Source organism: Aulostomus chinensis, chromosome 8 (assembly GCF_037954235.1).
Source record: "Aulostomus chinensis isolate RoL2024-O1b breed Wild chromosome 8, RoL_Achi_v1.0, whole genome shotgun sequence".
Classification (NCBI taxonomy): Eukaryota; Metazoa; Chordata; class Actinopteri; order Syngnathiformes; family Aulostomidae; genus Aulostomus; species Aulostomus chinensis.
Genome location: NC_141327.1, coordinates 8,076,984 through 8,100,220, shown reverse-complemented (window position 1 = coordinate 8,100,220; position 23,237 = coordinate 8,076,984). Strand labels below are relative to the sequence as shown.

At 44.4% G+C, this 23,237-nt stretch overlaps 2 protein-coding genes across 3 annotated transcripts; both read right to left on the bottom strand.

Annotated features, from left to right (window-relative positions):
* LOC147256985 (uncharacterized) lies at positions 1 to 13,393 on the bottom strand. Of its 2 annotated transcripts, XM_086210063.1 has the most exons (9): positions 13,228 to 13,393; positions 4,181 to 4,293; positions 3,375 to 3,463; positions 3,252 to 3,304; positions 3,073 to 3,115; positions 2,546 to 2,607; positions 2,212 to 2,310; positions 1,727 to 1,932; positions 1 to 769 (listed from the first exon to the last, which is right to left on the bottom strand). In XM_086210063.1, exons 4-9 carry the CDS (start codon positions 3,284 to 3,286, stop codon positions 705 to 707), a joined length of 510 nt encoding a protein of 169 aa, XP_086066189.1. In that variant the 5' UTR covers positions 3,287 to 3,304; positions 3,375 to 3,463; positions 4,181 to 4,293; positions 13,228 to 13,393; the 3' UTR covers positions 1 to 704. The 2 variants fall into 2 exon arrangements, with proteins under 2 accessions (XP_086066189.1, XP_086066188.1); XM_086210062.1 differs by lacking the exon at positions 1 to 769 and having other exon boundaries at positions 1,189 to 1,932.
* A 509-nt stretch (positions 13,394 to 13,902) lies between these two features.
* On the bottom strand, positions 13,903 to 22,635 carry LOC147256984 (uncharacterized). Its single transcript, XM_086210060.1, has 2 exons — positions 22,556 to 22,635; positions 13,903 to 18,129 (listed from the first exon to the last, which is right to left on the bottom strand). Exon 2 carries the CDS (start codon positions 14,631 to 14,633, stop codon positions 13,965 to 13,967), a length of 669 nt encoding a protein of 222 aa, XP_086066186.1. The 5' UTR covers positions 14,634 to 18,129; positions 22,556 to 22,635; the 3' UTR covers positions 13,903 to 13,964.
* Positions 22,636 to 23,237: the final 602 nt, after the last annotated feature.

Sequence of the window (23,237 nt, the reverse complement as noted above, 5' to 3'; positions counted from 1 at the left end):
TCTCTCTCTCAGTAACTGTGGCAGTAGTGAGTTTCTATTTAATTTGTGTCAATTTATCATCAATATAAAATTATTTAGAATGCTGAAACTTTTTTTAAAAACTCCTCTTCAGTGTGCTGAATTGTATATGACTTTATTAAATTCATAACATGTGCGGGAGGAAGAAATAGAGTACCAAAAGTGTCCTTTGATGTGTAGCCTGTTGCTGCTCTCTGAAATTGTCGGGTCAACCAGTGAAGTTTATGTCTGCAGACACACTCACCGCTGTCTCACAGCAGCGAATCATACAGGCAGCACGTAAACTGCGCCTTTACCCCCATGCACGCACAATGCTGTATTTGCCACGAGGCCACAGCAAAAGGATAACAAAGGACGAGTGCCTGTCAGTATCACTGCATCATCTTTTCCCCCTCATGATGTTCAACCCAAGATTCATGCATGTGTTGCGAGCACAGTGAATGAGGATTACCTCTTGTGCTGGTCAATGACGCGCGTTGCTGCCGTTTCCAAACAAAGTTAACTCAAAGCACTAACCTGCTGGCGTTACAGCCTCTGTGTGGCGGATTTCAGGTGACCCTCATAACTTTAGGAGCTCATATAAACCTATGGGCTTAACTTATCACCCGTTTGACGATTATTTTATGTCCTCTCGGACCTTCGCGCGCAGATATAAACATTACCTGCAACACACCAAGTGACAGGTATTACTCCACCACCGCCCATAAAACAGGGGACCAGCAGCGTGAGGGAAGGTTCTCCCAGTTTAAGACTGAAAGAGCAAACATACCCCAGTGAACAGAGCAGCAACATGACATGGAACGAATTATGCCATGTATACACAACAAGGTGGAGCAGGGGAGGTGGAGGGTAGCAAGTTGCGAGCAGGAGCAACTGTACAGCAAATAGCAGCAGCAGCAGCAGCAGCAGCAGCAGCAGCAGCAGCAGCAGCAGCAGCAGCAGCAGCAGATAGCAGCAGATAGCAGCAGATAGCAGCAGATGACAGCGGGCAGAGCAGCATAGCCAGAAGCTAGCAGAGTGGTAGTTGAGGCCGGGTGACATTTAAGTTGAGAGGGGCCAATCAGAAGTGAGGGATTTGATCAGCTGATGTGGAGCAGCTGTAGATCAGCTGATTGATCAGTTTGATTGATGGACAGGAAAGCCAATAGCGCTTGACTACCACAGCCTGACAGAACTAATGCTGACGCTCGATTAAAACTTGTGACCTATTGAGCATAATCATAGTATCAATTACTGAAATAATTTTCATGTGACCCCTTAGTAAATTCATTCCATCAGTCAAGATCATTTTCCACCTGACGCAGAACTTTCCCTATTTCCTCATCCCTTAAGTCTTCCACAGAAGCGTTGAAAGTTGTTGTCCCTATCAGGTAATTGACAAGGTCCTTTGAGAGGAAATGTGGTGCTGGTCCCCCGTGTACAATGGATACAACTATCATTTTCCCTGCCAGAAAGTACTCGTCTTCCCTGATAGCTGTTACAGAAAAGTAAAGAATTACAATGCATGATTACCATCTACATCAGCTTAAGAAAAACAAATTAAAATTATTTAAAAGTTCAAATTTTTAAATTACAATCTGTCCTATTATGATATTAAACCCACCTGTGGAATTGCACACAATATATCGTCTTTCGGGAGGTCCATCAAATATGGGGCAATTTCTCAGTTGGTTCATTAAAAGTGTGAGGAACTCTCGTTGTGGCCCACCTGTGTCCAACCCTTCTTCAAAGGACCCTGCATCATCGGTAAACTTTACAAAGATGTCACTGTGTTCTGAGTAAGTGCTTCGTCGAAAACCGCGGACAGCTCCATCCCACACGTCAGCTCTCGATATATTAAAACGGCTGACTTTCGTATGATCTATTGCAAGTGACAAATTTGCAATAATTTCCACTGTGTGCACACTTGTGAGTCTAGAGAAAAAGAAAAAAAAATGAGAAACCTACTTTACACAATGTACTCAAATATTGAACCAGGGAGAAGAGGTACTGATGAGTCACTCTCAAACAATGAGCAAATTTTATTGTTAACTTCATTCCAATGGATTTGAATTAAACACACATATTAATCACTGGACTGGATGCAGACAGAGAAAGTCAGATTGGTGCTTATTTTAGTGACTTCTTACTTTTGAAAAATGTAATTATGGAAAGAACACTGAGCTGGTTAATTTTCTAATGTCCATGACTCACTCAATTTCTTCAGGAGGAATCTTGTTAGTTTCTTCAGGAATGGGAACTTCCTCGTCATCATCATCAATGATGATGGGGTCAAACAGATCGGTGTAAGTTCTGCAAAATGAAAACATTACTTACAACACAATATTATATTTAAAGATACACCATAATAAATGCAATCATTTGCCTAATCAAATGTTTGACCTTGTGATGATCCAGCTTAAATTTAACACCTTATCCTGAGAGAAATGTGTTTACTTCCAAGTTAACCCTTTTATTCTGTTGTGTCACAAATATTCTGTCCACCATTTATGATTCCAGATAAAATGAAACACATCTGTAACATGACCTCTTCGCATCCGAACATCCAGAGGAACCTGCATAACCATGCTCCTCATCTAAGACTATAGTCTGAAAAATAGGAAATGTAGAAAAAGGTTAAATATTCTAGCAAATAAAAGACAGCTCCTAATGAGTGCTTAAGGACCACTTAAAAGGTCAGCTATAAAAATTTAGCGATGCATCATTTTAAAAAAAGCTTGACCTACTGATTTCATTTTTGGCCAATATCAATATTTTTATACATATATTTTAGAAATGACAGCATACATGTTTAATGTTCAAATGGTATTTAATTAAAAAAACAATACAATACAAAACTTGTTTTAATGGTACATAAGATATTTCTCTCAAATAAATGATATCAATAGAGCCTGTCAGTCAGTCACCCTTGTCTTATGGCAGAGCAGACAGTGGCTGGCATAAACTAAGACAATAGAAAAGCAATTAAATATATTTTATCTGTTCTTTTAATACTTTTTATTGACAACTGATGAGGCATGTCTTGAATATTAAAAAACATATGATTCTCATTACCAGTTGTACATCAGAGGAGAGTGACAGCGCCCCAGCACCATTCCTGAGGGCATAAAAGCATAAATCATAATTTACTCCAATATACAGTAGTGACATTACAAAATCAAGCACACGTCAATTTTATGACAGACAAACAGGACAGACGGATGGACAGACACACACACACAGGAAGTACTTACACTTTTTTAGGTTCTTTGAGTACAGGACTGCTCATGTGAAGGGGTTCAAATGGCTGTAGTAAGGACAAGTATTTGTTTAGTACTCATAAATAATCACCCAAATATGTTTGAAATTGCACTCACCAGTGTATAAGCTAGATCAAAAGTTCTACACGTTTTGATGACAATCTCAGGGTCCGAGTCAGGGTCAGATATGTCAGGCAATTTTCCAACTGCAAAACATGAAACTACATTAAGCTCACCTGAATGATAATTGCTTGAGAAGAAGCTAACACCTAGAGAAAATGCTTAGGTAATTCTACGTTGGTTGACAGACTATGAACATGAATACTGAAACATTGTGAGGACTGTTTCACATGAAAGCTTCGGTGAAAACTCAGAACTATTAATGCAAACGTAAGGGGAAGCCATTAAAATATGTCATCTTTTTAAAACCCAAGCTCTCATCAAACTACACATAGCACAGCAAGGCAAGGCATCTTTGTGATGGACACAACTAGGTTAAAACAACACAATTTACCTTCCTCCAAGTCTTTTTTTGAGCAGATGAAAATGGTAATGCGCTGATATGGTTTGCCAATTTCTTCCTTGTACAATTTAAGATTTAAAAAAAAGTGGACTGTTTGTGGGAAATATTTAAATATCAATGTACAGGTAATTGGTAATATAATGAATATTTGCATCACTGTTACATATTCTTCATGGACAGGAAGTAGCAAATACAGTATGTACCAAGTGAACCCAAACAGTTAGTGTAATGGTTGAGGAATATGGGTTGTGGCACAGAAGGCCAGCAAAAATATGAAACGGTCACCATGAAACTGTGCCTACCATCAAGCTTAGTTTTAGAGGACTGAGATGATGGAGAATGTCAATCGACAGTTAGATAGTTGCCCATTCTCGCTCTGAGCCGTACGGAACCAACTTACCTGGACTTTCACTGTTTTTTTGGCAGCCATTTTCCCACTTGTGAACGTTTGCCTCTCCTCTGCTTTCTTCTTTCTATATTCAAGAAAGGTTCCCAGAGTAGGGGTCTGTGATGCTGCAGGGAAGCAAAGGCAAATATGTTACATTCTGTGGTCTGTTATACAGTAAACAGACTGTTGACAGGGACGCTGCTCTGATCAGAGGAGGACAAAGAAAAAGAGGTTACAGAATTGCACGGGATATTTTCCTTATGGGTTATTTTTACCTTAATTGAACAGCTTCCGACTAATAAAATAATGAACAGTGACAACCATGACTAATTACAAAAATGCTCCCACTAACGTTTGTTTAATCATTCTTTAAAAACACGAGTCGAAACCGTGGCAAAAACGATATACTATAGCAACGCTATACTATAGCTTCTGTAGGAGAATTGCCTTGCAAGGTCGACAAAAGAACACAAGCTAAGGCAGCTAAACTAATGTCACAACCCCCACAATTAGTAGTAGCGTAACACAAACATTAACGTTTGTGGTTGTGTTTTCTCTTTTGCTGTTGTATTTTTTGATTTGTCATTGTGTTTTCCCTTTGCTGATGTGTTTTTTGATTTGTCGTTGTGTTTTGCACTTCCAGGCCACCATAGAAATGGGCTGGTTTGGCTGGAGCAGATAATATAGTGTAATGATGAGTTAATCCTGAAGGTGGCAGCAGTGCTACAAACGTATTCATGTCGGCTGCTGGAATAATCCATTAAGGAAGAAGAATAAATGCAGGGAGGGAGGGGGAAGGAGGAGTGGCAGAGGTTGCGTCCGAATTGCCAAGTAGTTCGGATCGTAGGTCGCAGAGCAGGTCGTAGGCTGTCCAAAACCACAACTGGCGCGAGTGGCGACCTACCTCGCAACCAGAATTCCAGCCTAAACACACCCACATTGTAGGTCAGTTCAGATGCACCCTACGGAGCTACCTATGGCCCACAATGCACTTCTTCTTCGTCCCCTAAAAACTTGTGGACCCGCAAGGCAAGATTGCGCAACCAACAGTCTCCCATTCTTATGCAACAGGAACATTTATAGTCATTGTTGATGACTAAAGGCGTGTTCACACCAAACACGACACGGCATGAACATAACTTTCCAGCTACGTTAATGTGCTTAATAATAGAGAATGAATGGAGGGTGCACTCAGAGTGGAGTGCAGTACGACAGTCAGGCCAGCAGGTGGGGCTTTCGTTGGTGCTGTCTACCTAATAGGGGTATCTGTGCTCTGCCAGCAGAGGTCGTGCTTCACCACCAATCTTCGAGGGTTTCCGAATGGTGTCACCATGTTTAGTTTGCAGAAGTAGGTTGTAGCGGTAGGTTGTAGCAGAAGGACGTAGGTTGCCACTTAGCAGTTCGGATGCAGCCAGAGTGACTGAGCCAAGTGAACCAACTCGCTAAGTGAACATGTGATTCAGGTGAATCAGTCAGTACGCGACTCACCAGGTGACCCAGTACCTGAGTCGATTCGTGAGTCGGTGACCCAGTACCTGAGTCGATTTGCGAGTCGGTGACCCGCATCGGAGAACCAGCACCTCCGTTGAGTCAGTACGCGATTCATTGAACGTGATTCACGCTAGAGATGGTTCTATGAATCATCGCGATTGTACAATGTTTCATTGGCCTCATGACACAGTTCTGCAGAGGGAGAGACGGAGAAATGCTGTAGCCATAGCCTCGTCGATCTTTTTTTTTTAACGGGGGGGTCGGCGGCGGTAGCGGATGGTCTGGTATGAGGGGGACGGGGGGTTGACAGACGGAGAGGAGATGGACAGAGAAAGTAGGTGTTTAGGAGCTGTCTGCGTGCAGCTGACCGCCTCCTGCTTAGCGCAGCTGGAGCGAGAGACACAGAAAGAGCGGCCATGACAACAGGCTGGCTGGCGCTGCTACCAGGAGCTCAATGAGTTAGCCATTCACAGTTAGACCCCAGTTTAACATGTCTCCTCGCAAAGTGTCACAATCAGACGGTCAGCCATTTTCTCAGTAAGGGGTAACAACATAAGTCATTGAAAAACACAAAGATGTGGTGATAGCCTATAGTTTTGGTAATTAAAAAAAATGTTATGTCACATTAAAAATAACATCACGAGAAATATACAAGAAAAATATGCACTAACCTTCCAGTGCAAAACAAATATTAAAGGCAAAATGACAAAATAAAATCTTAAGGCTTTACGAAAAAAAATACAAACTCAAATGTGCATTATAAAATAAACATCAAACTGACCAGGTAAAAATAAGTATCCTATAAATAGCCTCATGTGCATTTAAAACAAAAAAAGAAAATAACTTCGATGTGCAATATAAAATAAATGTTAAAATGACCAGGTAAAAATAAGTATACATACTGTACTAATGAAGCAACCCCCCCGCTCCATATGAGTCATTGATTCAGCGAACTACTCTTTGGGTGAACTGATTCAAGTGATTCAGTCATCTAAAGGAACTGTTGTGCTCATCATGACTTTGTGACATTTTTGAAGTTTTGACTTGACCTGATGCATCTTTTACAATAGCTATGTTTGCTTTCAAAGCACATGGTCCAAGTATGTATGAGTGGGCCAAAATGTAAACTCAAATCTGCATAGTGCAGAAGATAATGGTGTTTTGGTCTCAGTGTTGCATGTTGGAATAACTCCTGACCCATTTCCACGTACTCTTTAGTCAGTACCTTCATGGAACTTGTGAGAGGCTAGGTGCACAGACAACTTCAGCTAACTCACTCAAAAGGAGTACCGCCTACCAGACAGCATTATCAGCATCTTCAATCCTATCATAGGCAAGAACCTGAAAAGCCACCTGTTTTGGGCAGCATGGCCTCCCAGCTTTGTTCCTCTGTTTGGAATAGCATTTGGCTTGCTACTGCTTTCACCTGGAAATAATTTGAGTCTGTCATTTAGTGACTTGTAACAAACCCACTTCTCATTGTTAATTAAGCACTGCAAATACATTGCCAGGTCATAGTCAAAAACACCCTTGAACAAGTCATGCGCTAAACAGGGCGGCAGTCCAGGCTGGCAGACATGAAAATGTGACAGTTTGTTGAAAACACTGTGTGGTCACTTCCGAATGACTCCAGAAACTGCAAAAACTCATTATAATCAGTAGGATCTCTAGGAGTGAAAACTGTGAGAGTATTGGACAGAAATGCAGGTCTAGTGACTAGACATTACCTACAGAAATACTCCGCATAACTGAAATTTTCAGGAAAAACCTCCAATCATGTGGGAGCCCAGATTATCTCCCATTATGCATGCAACAGTGCCTTTCAATACCTTATCCTCAAAAGAGATGCCCTTTTCCTCCAGTTCACACCAATTGACACAAGCTCACAGAAAACTTTATCCACTCCAAAATATTTACAGTCACTCTCTGTACAAAGCAAAACCAATGGGATTTGATCAACTGTTGATCTGAAATTTGGATGGAAATTTCCAAGGGTGAAATAGATGAAATGTGCGAATAAAAAGAATACTTGCAAAGTTTGCAAAGCAGAACTTGCGTATCATGGCAGTACCTCGGTGATGCACATACATTTAAAGAGAAAGCACGTCGGGCAGTTGAACTAAACAGAGTCTGACTCACCTCGGTGACACTCAAGTAACTTTTAAGCCAATAAGGTTTTTATGACATACATTGTACATTTTACAAGCGTATTTTCGTTATAAAAAAAATGTTTACTTGATTTTAATTTATTATTTATTTGCCTGTCCCTAAAAAATGGACAGAGGTTTATTTATTTATGTCTCCACTGACCGAGCACTGTGCCTAATTGGTTTTAGATAGGACATTTTTATTTCATTTTTGTACGAATCCGCAGTATGTTCAATAATAATAAAAATAATATTTTTCATTGTACCCATCTTTCTTGTGTTTATCACCGTTTGCCACATAATTAAATCAACTTCATGCTAAATTTAAGAAAAAATTAATAATTATCCGATTAGTCGACTAATCGTGTCAACAGTCAGTGACTAGTCGACTATTAAAATAGTCGTTAGTTGCAGCCCTAGTCTTTACATTAAAACAATTGCCACATCCATCAAAGGGTCACGTTACAGTCAGACCCTCTTGTATGTGGTTACTAAAGTGAGACACAAGTTGTTTTAAATCTACGTATTCACTGCTGCAAAAATTGAAAGAACACTTTAACTGCACAGACACACTCCCATCCAGGTTTGCCTGATCCTTCTGTCTAGATGTGTCAAAATATGGGAGAACATTGTTCATATGTCCTTGCGATCTGCAGTGCCTGAGATATTCAGTAGATGACATGGATTTAAAACCACATATGCTACAGGTCAGCATGGTGACACCTGTCTTTAATGTTACATTACCAGAGCTGCCAAGAATATTAATTTTTGTGAAATGTAGTAATTTTAGTAAATCAGAGTAAATGTACGGTATTGACTTTGTGTAGGGTTATATTATATGTTATATTTTTGTTTATATTTCCATGAATTGGTTGTCATTTTCAGCAGTCACTTAATTAGCAGCCACAAGGCATCACCTGAATTTAGCCATTTGCCATGGCCAGGTAATACCAGTTAGAAAGACAACTATCTAGCCAATGCCCAGCCTAGCTGATAATGCTAATTTTCGGTGAACATGTCATTGTGTATACAAAACTACTAAAAATTAATACATGCGACTGATTAAAATAAACTACATACAAAGACAATTTGATTAAATGAGAACTGATTCATTGAGAATAAATGTGTTATTAATTATTATAGTATTTACCACATAAGTGCAATTCCCATCCAACTCAAGACTTTTACGTGACTTTGATGCCTGGCAGCAAAGAGGGGGAGCAGCAGGCGGCGTTCCTCGCAGCAAATCTGTTTCTCCCACAGTGCATTGTGTCCTTCAGAATACGGGTAAAAAATCCGTAAAATGATCGTCATCGTCATCCTCCTCCTCCGCTTTATCTGGTGGGTCCGGGTCATGGGGGCAACAGCCTCAGCAAGGAAGCCCAGACTGTCCTCTCCCCAGCCACTTCCTCCAGCTCTTCCGGGGGAATCCCGAGGCGTTCCCAGGCCAGCCGAGAGATATAATCCCTGTCCTGGGTCGGCCTCGGGGCCTCCTCCTGGTTGGGCATGCCTGGAATACCTACTGAGGGAGGCGTCCATGAGGCATCCTCACCAGATGCCTGAACCACCTCAACTGACTCCTCTCAACATAGAAGAGCAGCAGCTCTACTCTGAGCCCAAATGACTGAGCTTCTCATCCTTTCTCTAAGGGAGAGCCCAGCCACCCTGTGGAGGAAACTCATTTCAGCTGCTTGTATTCGCGATCTCGTTCTTTTGGTCATTACCCAAAGCTTATGACCATAGGTGAGGGTTGGAACGTAGATTGACCGGTAAATTGAGAGCCTCGCCTTCTGGCTTAGCTCCCTCTTCACCACAACGGACTGGTTTAGCACCCGCATCACTGCGGACGCCGCCCCAATCCGCCTGCCAATCTCCCGCTCCATCCTACCCTCACTCATGAACAAGACCCTTAGATACTTAAACTCCTCCACCTGAGGTAGGACCTCCCCCCCGAACTGGAGTGGGCAAACCACCCTTTTCTGGGTGAGGACCATGACCTCAGACTTGGAGGTGCTGATTCTCATCCCAGCCGCTTCACATTCGGCTGCAAACTGTCCCAGCAAGAGCTGGAGGTCGTGGCCCGATGGCGCTAAGAGGACCACATCGTCCACAAACAGAAGAGTAAACAGTGTGGGCAAGTTGCCGCCTTCCCCCCCTGACACAACAGACAGATTGCCAGAACCTTTTCGGAGCCGACCGATAGTCGTTCTCCATGGCCTCACCGAACTCCTCCCACGCCCGAGTTTTTGCCTTGGCAACCACCATGGCTGCACACCGCTTGGCCTGCCGGTACCGGTCGGTTGCCTCTGAAGACCCACAGGCCCCGTGAGCTTGTGGTTGGTGTCAATGTGAACCAGATACTTGGGGTAAGGGATTCTCTCTAGGCTCTCCTCATAATAGATCCCAGATAGGAGAACCTAGAGAGCACCCCAAGACTGTCCACACAATGCATGGCTGCATACACTGTCCCACTGCACTTTGTGTCCTTGTGGTAGTAGAGCACCTTGAACTACTCTGCACCCAGCGTCTGGCATAATGTTCTTAACTGATGTGACCAACAAGTCCAATTCATCATCACTGCAGTCACTGTATGTGTGCAATAATGAGAGGGTGTTCTCAGCCATTCACATAAAAAGTGCGGCTCTTGACACACCGAAGAGTCTGATAATGCAATGTGATGGCAGACCAATTTCAATTAAATGTGAAAGTTGTGTCTACTGAGATGGTCAGCCGTGGATGCCCTAAAAAAAATCCCCTTTGAAAGTCAAGTGTAACAAATGTGTGTTCACTTTCTCGCTCTCGCTGGATGAGAGAATTTAGATCGGCCAGTGCTGTCTGGATGTGCTCTCCCACATCCTGGTCAACAAGAGCACTAAACATGCTGATGGCAAATGTAACCAGCGGGTGCTTGTCTAATGTAGGTGTAAGGACGAGTACAATAAGAAAAAAGTTAATCTTGGGCGGAGAATGGTTCTTTCTTTATCAGATTAACAATCTTATTCTTCCCCACACACAACGAAGAATCAGGGGCAATGAAGAAATGGCGCTCAGTCCACATGAAGCAAGATGAAATCCGGGAATCCTCCACTCAAGAAAAAAAAAAAACAGTCTGCTCAAAACATGCAAAAATATCAATACACACACTGTACACACATACAGTATACATTCAACTACATTCAAAACATACATTGAATGAATAAAGTTTTTTCTTTAAATCAAATTTAATCACCTAACTCAATCATGTTCAGCATTGTTTTTAAACACTTACTAATTGAAAAACATTAACCCACTGAAAGAACATTAGGTTCAATATTAACACAATCCACACATTCCACTGTCAACCAAATTAACCCGATTCCAACTGGTTTTAAAACTCAGTGAAGTTTACCGTACCATTTAGCTCCAAAGCTTAGTATCTAGGGCAACACGTGGTGTAGCGTGTAGCTAGCGGCTAACTCATTGGAATCTCTGATCGTGTTTTTCACACAACCGTTGGCTCTCTCGCGGGGGTTCCACAGCAGCTCCCACACATCCACACAAACACAACCACACTCATCAACTCCATCAACCTGTCAATTTCGCAATGTTGTTCACCTGCAATACATCCACAAAAATGGAGTCGCACCCATTCAAGCACATGTAACAGCTGGGCTGCACTCTCCCCCTCTAGACTGTATGCGTCCCTGCATGCACATAAATATTAAGTAGGGAATACTCAAAGTACTGACAGGAGACTGGGGAAACACTGCCTGTAAATTTTCAAAGAACACACTCAAGGCCAAAACAATGGCTTCCCCAACTCACCATAAGTAAGTTTGTGAGGTGGACGTCTTTCCCTAACAGAATGTCTTGGCTCACCCAGTTCACCTTCAGTCAAAGTCACGCTTTAATGCTGCTGCGGCTGGACATCACAACTCTGCCCTGACCGCAGGAAGTTATGTTCACTGTGAACTTGTTTTTTTGACTCTTGTGGCTTTCTGGTAGGCCAGGGGGTATAGGGGTCTCAGGAATTTCAATAACACCACAACAGATGATTGTGGGGCATTGAAAGAAACTTCATATCGTGGTTCTGTGACTCTGGATGGCTGAGGGGTTAATTCCTGTGGACTGAGAACAACCTCAGGCTGTGGAATTCCCTCATCTCCTGGAAAATGCAGAATAGGGGGTCGAGTTGTCACCGTTATAATTCTCTCCTCATCATAACCCTCCTCATCATCACTTTCATCTTCCTGATCACTGTGACTGAATGAGTAGCTTAAACTCAGATGACTCCCCTCTCAAGTGTCTTGAGAGTGGCTTCTGACCGGCTTCGAGGAAGGAAATTACTCTCCCTAGGGATGGATCTTCTCTCTGGCACATATGCCAGTCCTCCATTTTCATGCCAGGTAAAGAACCCTGACCAGCAGCAGCAAAGTCTGGAATGGCTGAGGCATTTAACCCTAAGGACTCAACAAGAATGGAGTGCTCAGATCCATCTGAACTTGAATTTCCAAAATGGCGCAGGAACGCAGCAGTGATGGCTTCATGAGAGATGACCTCTGATTCATGATCCAGCACTGCTAAATGTTTATTTATAGGGCTTTGCTTAATCAGCTACCTGTTTATTTAACAAATTTACAGGCTTTCAGGTTATCCGATTACTCCATTCGCACTCATAGTCCCCTGGCTCTTAATGTACCAAAAGTTAGGACTGAGGTAGGGAAAACTGCCTTTGAGTATTTTGCTCCATTTAGATGGAACAATCTTCTGTCACAGCTTCAGTTGACTGCCTTGATTCCTTTTAACCATTTTAAGCGTATTCTTGTTGACTTCATGCACTTTGAATATACATGTACCTTTTGAAGTTTTATTGTTTTATTTCATTTTACATGTGTATTCTTGAATTTATTGTATTGTTACTATTGTTATAATAAGGGCATCATCGAAAAGAGAGCTTGCTCTCAAGTGGCCCTCCCTGAATAAATAAAGGTGAATAAGCAATAGCAATAGCACAGGGAACGGGCGGTGGGTGACGCCAAATCAACAACTGAATAAAACAAAAACCTCTGGCTACGCTGGAAAGAAAAAGCACTTATCTACTTGGGGTCTGCAGTAAAACTGCAGCCCAAACAACGCTGGCTCTCCACTCTCTCACTCTGACCTGCAACCAAAAAAAAAAAACTCAGTTCGGGGCAGCCACCCAATACACTAGTGGACTAGACAAAGGAGACCTACATGTGGTGCACATATGTTATGTGGCTATCTAAAGTTAAGCTACTAAGGCCCAGACTCCCTGGGAAGTACAACTGGCTACACAGAACAACAATGACACAAAGCAACAGCAAAGCACCGAGGCGGACCGATCAATGAAAATCACAGCCGCCGTCTGACAGCTCTGGCTGGCTTTTATTAGCTTGACACAGTCGACGATTGGCCACCGACCTGATGACGCACTGGAGGGGCGGGACAGGTGCTGGCGAGGGAAGACTGGCGTGGCACCGGTGGAAGGCATGGCCCGGTGGGGATTCCCTCCGGGAAAGCAGATGGTTGGTTAACACAGGTACCATGGCTGAACGGCAGAGCAAGCACTTAATACACCATGAAAAAAAGGAAAAACCCGCATGAACACTATCAGGAAGGAGCAGGAACCCAGGGACCATAACCCCACCCCCCCCCATACAAAACTATAGAAAAACCTATAGATTTGGACAGAAAAACCCTCCTATACTCGAGACAAGGCATCTGCTTCAACATTTTCTACACCTTTTTTGTGCTTAATCACAAGGTTCTAATCCTGAACCAGCAAGGCCCAGCGCATGAGCTGCTTGTTGTGTTTGTACATACGCGACAAGAACACGAGGGGGTTATGATCCGTGTATACGACAACGGGCAGCCTGTTGGAGCCAATGTACACATCGAAGCGTTGTATCGACCAGAGTAAAGCGAGCGTTTCTTTCTCAGTGGTCGAGTATTTGAGCTGAGGTTTATTGAACTTCCGCAAAAAGTAACTTACAGGATGCTCCACTCTGGCAGCATCCTCCAGCAGCAGCATGGCTCCTGCACCTACCGCGCTGGCATCAACCTCTAAGTTGAACGGCTGAGAGAAATCGGGGGCTGTGAGTACCGGCGCGTGACACAAAAGAGATTTTACGCTGTCAAACACAATCTGGCAATCACATCTACATTCCCATGCACAACACGCACCCTGCACCATGTTGGGATGGGGGGGCAGCTGGGGCAGGGAGTGGGTCCAGTGCTGCATCCTTTGCTAACTGCACCATTGCAGGCCTGGGGGCCTGGCCCGGGCTCTTTGGGGGGGGGGGGGTCCTCTTCCCAGCGTGGTGGTTGGGCTGGGGTTGGTCGCGGGCCCTGCTGTTGTGCGGTGGATCGCTTGCTGGCGGTTTCACTAAGTCTGAGGTGCCCTGGACCGTATCAGCATCCATGGAGTACTCAGCCCCTGTATGGAAGAAGATGAGAGTATGATTGTTTTGTCCGGGGGTAGCGGTCCTGGGCGTGCATGCCTTCGACTCAGGGTGGGCTGGGCGGGTGGTCTGGGCCTCTCGGGGGAGTGGGGGGTCCCGGCTGGCTGGCTGGTGGTGCCCTATAGCCTGAAGCCCTCCTGCTCTGGGGGGAGGGGGTGACCAGGGGATGAGTAGAGGGGATGGGGATCGTGGGTTGGGGGGATAGCTCTGTTCGGGGGCGGTGGGCCTGGTCGTTGTGGTGGGCTGTGGCTGCCCTGCCTGGGTGTGGGGTGTGGGTAGGTGTCGGCCTCGCCACTGGCGGATCTCTTGGGGGGCTCTGGTTGGGTCTCGGGCCAGGGGGGCCCTGTGCCCCTGGGCTTTGCTCATGATGTGGGGGGGGGGGTGCCCGGCGGGACCAGCGTCATCTCTGCCCCGTCTCTCTGTGGGCTGCTTCTGGGTAGGGGTTGCTGCTCCTATGCTTTCCTATGGGTCCTGGCATGGGTTGGGCCTGTGGCTGTTTCCTGGGGGAGGGGTGGCCTGGGGCTCCCCGTGTCCTGGGGGTTTCTGGGTGCTCTTGAGGCCTGGTTCTGACCTACCTGTTATCCTGGACTGGGGGTGCGATGTCCTGGCCCCCCCACATCAGCTACAGCCAGCTACGCACGGCATCCAAGACAAACCGTAGCACACACACATACACACGCGTATACACACATACACGCATGGAGTGCACAACTGACCCATAAACACACACTCAGACATTTATCTTAAAATTATATTAAACCAATTGGTAAGCCTGCACCGGAAATTCTGCAACCAATGTTTTTTCTCTTTTTCTTTTGTTGTTGTTACTTTTTCTTTGTTTGTTTATTTGGTTTTTGTTTTTTTGTGTGTTTTTTATTGTTGTTGTTGTTTTTCTGCTATTGCTGTTGTTGTTTTTGTCTCCCCCCTCCCCCTTGTCTTCGCTATCCTGTCCCTGTTCTCTCTTCCTATCCACTCCTGAGCCTCAGTCCGATCGCTTTATCAATGAACCAATACCATTCCGAATAAAATTAAACATAAATGGCAATAGGAGGAGTTTATCAGATTCCTCCTATGCAGAATAAAACTGCTTCAGTACAACAAGGCACCAGGAACATTGATGCTGCTTGCCCCAGCTACTGAACAGGACAGGTTTAAAAAAAAAAAAAAAAAACACGATCTGGCACTCCGGGGTCCACTTATATTTAGCTTTCGGGCTGGTCAAATGAGTGAGGGAAGCCACAACGTCAGAGAAATTACGGCAGACGTTGCGGTAGTACCCAGTCATGCCCAGGAACCGACGTAGGGCACGCCTGGTAGAGGGAACTGGGAAGTCATTAACAGCGCACACTTTGGCTTAAATGGGACGGACCTGTCCCTGACCAACCTGCCGGCCCAAGTAGGTCACGGTGCCATTGCCAAACTCGCACTTGGCTAGATTAAGGGTTAGGGACACTGTTGCTAAGCGAAGAAACACCTCCCGGAGCGTTTCTACATGCTCAACCCACAACGAGGAGTACATGATCAGATCATCAAGATACGGATTACAATTTTTCACACCGGCCAGAACAGTATTAACCAAACACTGAAAAGTAGCGGGGGCGTTGCACATGCCAAAAGCCATCACAATATACTGCAAAAAACATTTGGGAGTTATGCAGGCGGAGATTTCAGACGCACGTTTGGTGAGTGGCAACAGCCAGTAGCCTTTTAGCAGGTCCAACTTACTGACATACTGGGCGTGGCCCAAATTGTCTACACAGTCCTCCATGCGCGGTAGAGGATACAAATCCGGCACTGTGACAGCATTAACTTTCCTAAAGTCAGTAATGAAACGGGGTGACCCGTTCAGTTTCCCCTCCACCAAACACGGGGAAGTCCAGGAGCTGGAGCTGGGAATGGCTAAACCGTGATCTAACATGTACTGAGTTTCTTTTTGCATGAGCTCACGTTTTACTTGATTAGCGCGGTAGGAGTGTTGCTTAATAGGTTTAGCATCTTCATCAATGTCATGCTCTAACACGTTGGTGCGAGTGGAAACATCACTGAAGAGACACGGGAACTGAGCAACTAAAGCTATGATGTTGCGTTGTTGTTTGGCTCCAAATGAGTGAGCTGGTGCAGCAACATTTTTTAATTTGGCAACCGCGCGCTCTGAGCAGAGAACGGGGCGCACGCAACCCATCTCCATCATCTGGCAGAGCCTCGGCCGTGATGAGTGCGGAACAGCCACTCACTGGAGCTGTGGGGCTAAGGGTGCGGTCCTGTGAATGACAAGGTTTTAGCATATTAACATGACAGATACAAGACTTTCTCCTAGGATCAGGAGTACCAATGATGTAATCGGTGTCACTTACCTTTTGGAGGACGTGGTAGGGACCTGAGAAACACGCCGAAAGGGACGAACCAGGAATGGGCAGCAACACTAAAACTTCAGCACCAGCTTCACACTGTCGGGCTACAGCGGAACGGTCAAACTGCATTTTCATCTCTATCTGAGAGCTAGCGAGGGCTTTCTGCGCGAAAGAGCGGGCCTGGTGCAGCCACTTGCAGAAATCACTTACAAAATCCAAAACTTTTTTTTTCGAGGACGACTCAGCTGAGAGGAACCTGTCTTTAAGGATATGAAGCGGACCGCGCACAGTGTGTCCAAAAACGAGTTCGGCCAGACTGAATCCTAGGGACTCCTGCACAGACTCACGGGCGGCAAATAGAGTAAAAGGGAGGTCGTCATCCCAACTTTTCCCCGTTTCTAAGCAGTATTTGCGCAGCATGGATTTAAGTGTTTGATGCCACCTCTCCAAGGCTCCCTGTGACTCGGGGTGGTAAGCACTGGACACTGCATGCTTCACACCCAGAGACTGCAGGACCTGCCCTGAGAGTTTAGACTGGAAATTTGTACCCTGATCTGTCTGCACGGTACGCGGCAGGCCGAAAGTGGAGAAAAACGTAGTCAACGCTTTGACAAGGGAGCAACAAAATAGTGCACGTTCTCCCAGTCATCCTGATCCCCACTTACAACAACGGCAAAACAATTTTTCAGACTTTTGTCAGCTTTCCCGAGTTACGGGCAGCCAGGGCATAACAGGAGGCGGAGGCGCAGCGTCCGTCCCCTTCACATCTGCCTTTTCGGCAGCACTGCTAACCTTGGCAGATGTACCCAGCTCACTTTCATTTACACACAATTTGGTTAACACGCAATCGGACGGATCAAACTCATTGGACTCCTCCACGTCACCCTCCTCGCCAAGCTTCCGTGCCTGCGGTCTGCGCCGGATCGGTGTCACACCGGGGGTGACAGGTGGGGAGAGGAGCACCTCGAGCGCCGGAGTCACCTTACCACCTGCGATATCATTACCCATTAACATAACAACCCTCTTAATTGGTAACGCAGGGCAAACGGAAAAACCCAGTGACTATTTTTGACTGGGTGTGTACATTGTGCAGCGGCCGGGGAATGTAACCCATTTCAATCCCCCGAAGCAAGGTGCTGTAGCCACACACAGACTGGGACCCACCTGTGTCACGCAAAAAAAACGCACCGACTGCTGATCACATGGTGCCCCCAACAAAGACACCAACCTGTCATGGATAAATGGAGCAGAACAGGGGTCAAGACCGTCCCCTGTGTATGGGTCTGTAATCCCCTTAACCTTAGCTGATACCGAATCAATTAAACCAATATCCTTTGGCTGGCGATCGCGGGAACCAGGTGAGGATTTGGGATGCATTTTACGTGCTAAAAGTGGGCAGCTGGAAACGATGTGCCCAGGCTTACGGCAGTAGAAACACACGCGGACATCGCTGCGGGGAGAAGGAGAGCGGCCGACGCGGCTGGATGTGGTCGCAGCAGGACCAGCTTTATCTGTGGAAGGAGAAGAATAGGAGATCTTATGAGTAAGCACAAACTCATCGGACTAACACAGCAGCAGCAGTCAATGACTGGACCTTCTCTTCATTTAAATAAACCACTATGTGCTCTGGCAGACACCTTTTAAATTCTTCAATCAACATGAGTTCACGGAGGGAAGAGAAGCTGTGAGCCCCACAAGCAACACACCATTTTTTGAACAAGCTTCCCTTATCCCTAGCAAACTCCCCATAAGTTTGAGCTGGTGATTTCCTGTAGCTCCTAAACCTTTGGCAATAAGCCTCAGAAACCAGCTCGTACACACGCAGGATGGCAGCTTTGACTTTATTATAATTTAAGCTCTCCTCTAGAGGGAGCGTCAAAACCACCTCTTGGGCTTTACCATAAATTTTACACTGAAGTAATAAGAATCCCCTGGCCACTTCAGGGCCTGGGCGATGTGTGAAATAGGCATCCACCTTGGTCTCTCTGAACTGAGGCACTAAAGCAATATTCTTACTGATGTCGAACGGTTTAGGTGAAACGGCAGTGGGAGATGGAGGTGATACCACAGAGGAAACTGCATCAGGCACCAGAACTTGCTTTTTAAATTCAAGCTCCCGCAACCTGATGGTTGTTTCAGCCTCAATTTCCAGTTTTTTAATCTGTAGGTGGTACTCAAGCTCACGGTCCCGCTCCTTCTCATCTGCCTCCAGGCGGAGACGGGCCAGCCAGACCTTCAGGCAAGGCTCGACCTGAGACCCGTCTGAGGTTCCAGGTGAGAGAGGCGGATCATATCTTAGGAGCGTGAGAGGTGGCTTGGTCCCCTCATCTTCCTCAACACCACCTCCCCCACCTGTCAGCTCAGGAGACACCGCCGCGGCGCTAGGGGCTTCCTCCCCACGGCTGCCCTCACCCAGGGTGCCATCAAACCGCCCTACAGAAACCGGGGGCGCAGAAAGTACCCCCAAATCCACGAGCTTACCGATCACCTGAGCTTTAAGCTCCTTTTTAGCTAGTTGCCTTGACACAGAATACCCATCGTGAGATGCAACCTGTACCAAGTCATCCTTTTTACACAAGTCAAGCAGGGCCAGAGAGGGAGCCTGCGCAAACTGCTCCAAATTGAACACCATCCAATCAATCAATCAATCACTTACCAAAACGCACTAAACAAAAAACACTGGGAATAAAACAGTGATTAACAAAAAAAAAAAAAAAAAAAACAGTTAACAAAGATCCCAGACGAGCCCCCATTTATGTTACGACCCAAAAAATGCCTAGGGGTAAGGGAAGTAACATAAAACAGTAAACAAAGGAATTCAAAGGTAAAACTGCCGTTTATTAAGAACAAAAGACAGCCAGCAATAGCACAGGGAACAGGTGGCAGGTGACGCCAAATCAACAACCGAATAAAAGAAAAACCTCTGGCTACGCTGGAAAGACAAAGCAGTTATCTACTTGGGGTCCGCGGTAAAACTGCGGCCCAAACAACGCTGGCTCTCTACTCTCTCTCTCTGACCTGCAACCAAAGAAAAAAACTCAGTTTGTGGCAGCCACCCAATACACAAGTGGACTAGACAAAGGAGACCTACATGTGGTGCACATATGTTATGTGGTTATCTAAAGTTAAGCTACTAAGGCCCAGACTCCCCGGAAAGTACAACAGGCTACACAGAACAACAATGACACAAAGTATCAGCAAAGCACTAAAGCGGACCGATCAATGAAAATCACAGCCGCCGTCTGACAGCTCCAGCTGGCTTTTATTAGCTTGACGCAGTCGACGACTGGCCGCCAACCTGATGCGATTCTTTGTTCACTTTTTTCCTGAATGGGAGTCTATGGTGCTCCTAGAACCCTTTGGGGAAAAGTTCTGAAATTTGGAACACATGTAACTGTATTCATAGTTCATACAATTAAATTCCCATCATTTTTTCATTCTGCGCTATAATCAACCAAATGCAGTTGGGTTTTTCTTTGAGAAACTTCAGTGACAATTTCAATTGCAATATGGTATTACTGCATTATGTAAAGCTTCAATGTACAGGTTTTATGTGCTGTGTAGTTTCAAAGTTATAATTGCAGAAGTGATTAAAAATGTTGGACTTGGTCAAATTTTATTCCACTTTTTTAACCTTTTGAAATGTTAATTGAAGAGATGGAAAATGAAAGGATGCGGAAGTTGTGATTGTATATAAAAACCTCAGCATAACTAGTTCCCTTTTCAGGTGGAACCCTATGGTAAACCTTTACATTTAACCTGTCATTAAATTGGGTTATTGAAACAAAATGGACACGGAAGACATCATTAGGATGTAAATATGCTCTTATCAAGATATCCTATGGATGTCAAAATTGGGTTGATAAGATGTTGTTCAAATGAAATCAAAAGGTAATGTGGACGTCACGATCAGACATTTAGATCACGTCAGAAATGGATTTAAATAAAAAACTGTCATTCTGCACCTCCAGAGGACCTGATTTCGACGTCCAGTTTCGACCAACATTGCACGTCCTGTGAACGTCGGATTTGGAAGTCCGCAAGACGTCAGAATTGGACGTCCAAATGACGTCCGAAAAAGACGTTAAAAAGAGAACTTTCATTTTGCACCTTCAGGAGACCTGATTTGAATGTCGAAAAATTATGTCAAATAGACATCATTTCGACGTCGCATTTCGCAGTGGGTAAGTTCACCAGCTTTCTTCAACAAATGGTGCCATGACCTGGATGGCAAGAGACCTTCTTTGGAACTCCTTCTCTGGACCATGAACACACCAGCAACCTGGCCTCCAAATTTCAGAGGTGAGGTTCCTTCTGAAAAACCTAATTCTTGTTGCTGGGTGATGTTGGAGGTCTGTGGGATGTTCTGTTGAAGGGTGACGCCATCCGAGAATTTGGGTAAGTTTGCTGTGAGGCTGGAGTACTTTCTTCTTTCTTTGTTTGACTGTAGTGGTGTGAATGTGTTAAGCAAGATTCCTTCCTAAATTCACCTCGAAGACCTAACTTAGAGTAACAACGCGAGTAACTGTTGTGCTGGAAGCGCATGGATATCCACATTAGCGTTCCACCATTCCAGAGAAGGAAAGGGTTGATGGGCGTCCCCCCTGACAAAAGGATAGATTGGGTCCGATTGGCCTGTGATTCTATCAAGGTGAAAGAGAACAGGTTTGAGCCCTGTGATTTCAGCCCTTGTTACTCAAGGGTGGATTTTCTTGGGGAAAGGAAAGGATGACCTGCTACTTCTTACATTTTGCTATTCGTTGCTGTTTTAACTTTCATTCCATTTTGAATTATTTCTTTTGACTTTCATTCTTTTTAATTGTTTTTTGACTTTCATTCTTTTTAATTGTTTTTTGACTTTCATTCCTTTTGAATTATTTGTTTATTGATTTTCATTCCGTTAGAATTTTTTTAATGTTTACTACTATTTCTTGCTAGTCCTTGCTTTTTGATTTTAATTCTTTTTGAATTATTTTTATTAATCTAATTTTTCTGATCATATTTGATTTCTAAATTCTGCTAAATTCCAAGATGAGCTGATTCATCCAGGTTAATCTGACTTCTGGAACAGGGATAGTTTCATCCTAGGCAGGTTTGAAAGTGAAATTAGTTGGGCTGATTGGAATTTGTTAAATATTGTCAAAAAAACTGAATTGGTCAGATTTTGCCTCACCTGGTTGCTTTGCAAATTCTTAATTTGATGTTTAAGCCAATTGTTTGTTTGTCCTGTCCTTTTGCTTTGTGTCGATCTGTTGTCATTGAGCTGTCAAGTTAGTTGACTGTTTTTCATTCATCTTTTACTATTTAGGCTTTGATCTTGTATGTCTTATGTTAGCTGTTTGTCTCATCCTTTTGTGATTTGCCAGTTGGATGTGATTTTGCTTTGCTTTCATATTGTGTTGCGACTTTCGTTTTGGCGTTATTTTGTTCATTTATTTTTACTATGATTTTTTTGGACTGATTTATTTTCTTTTTAAATTGTGGAGAAAGAAACGTTTGACTTTGGATTTCATTGAATTAATGCTCCAGTTTTGATTTGTTCGGGTTTGTGATTTTGTCAAATCTTTAAACCTAATTTTGCCTTGTCTTGTTTAGTTAGCTTGGATCTTTCAAGCAATTCCTGCATTTAGCTTGAATGTTTGTTCAGATTTTTCTTACGTTGGTTAGTTGTTTTGTTTAAATTTGCAACAAAGCTAAACAACTTTTCACACTCATTCAGCTTCTGGGCTGTTTGACCTTTGCCATGTTTAGCATTTATTTTATTAATATCGTGATTAATTTGTTGTTTTACTGTTTGCCTTGCAATCTTAGTTTTAAATTAAAGCTGCAAGCAGCGTTGTTTCTGTGTGTTCCCACCAAACACAAACGCGAATTTCGCGTCGCGTTATTCGTGGGTGTACATTTGTGTCATTCGTGTGAATACGCAAATTCACTCACCTGCCGGTGTAGCGAGTATTTCCGGAAATGATTCTTTCCGCCATTTCACCATGAATCTTCAAATAACTGTTGCGTTGTACCTGCCGTGGAAGGCCGAAATACGTCAGAAAACTAAACGCTGTTGTATCTGGGTTAACAACACCATCTAGAGGCGAGCTCAGCTCGGTGAATTTCACCGCTCGGTGAATCGAGCTCCTCTAGGGGCTGCGTCTGGATAACTGCCGCTTCCAGCGGTGTTTTCGGATGACGACTGGCCAGTTTAACGACCTGCTAGCTAGGATCAGTGACAGAATTTCACGATGGACACCAACTTATTCAACCAGTTCTTGTACTTTTGACACGTAGTGTCATGTAGCACCGGGTTCCCACACATAGCCACAATCAACTTGTCCTCCATCTTGTGACACAGTCAGCTGTGACGTCGGGACATCCTCAAAGCTGATTGGCTGTCGTATCGCGACTTTTTTGCCAAAGCTGAATATTTTAAACTTGCGGGAATGGCAAAATTTTGCACAGTCGCGCTGCCCGATTGAAAATTCGCATTATTCACGCGTTTGCAGTTAGGGCCTGAGCGTTCTTGCACCCGCGGCCAGGTACCAAATGCTGGCCTGAAACCAATGGTGTAATTGGCAAATCCCTGGGCCTTGTAGTTTAGGAGATAGAAGCCTGAGTCTGATGCAGA

Bases quoted from the DNA above. Each gene is read 5' to 3' on its own strand.
- LOC147256985 (XM_086210062.1), bottom strand. From the start codon at position 3,286: ATGAGCAGTCCTGTACTCAAAGAACCTAAAAAAGT. The intron at 2,608-3,072 runs GTAATGAGAATC...CCTATTTTTCAG, and splicing joins TCTCCTCTGATGTACAACTG to ACTATAGTCTTAGATGAGGA. The intron at 1,933-2,211 runs GTGAGTCATGGA...CTTTTTCTCTAG, and splicing joins ATTCCTCCTGAAGAAATTGA to ACTCACAAGTGTGCACACAG.
- LOC147256984 (XM_086210060.1), bottom strand. From the start codon at position 14,633: ATGAGCAAAGCCCAGGGGCACAGGGCCCCCCTGGCCCGAGACCCAACC.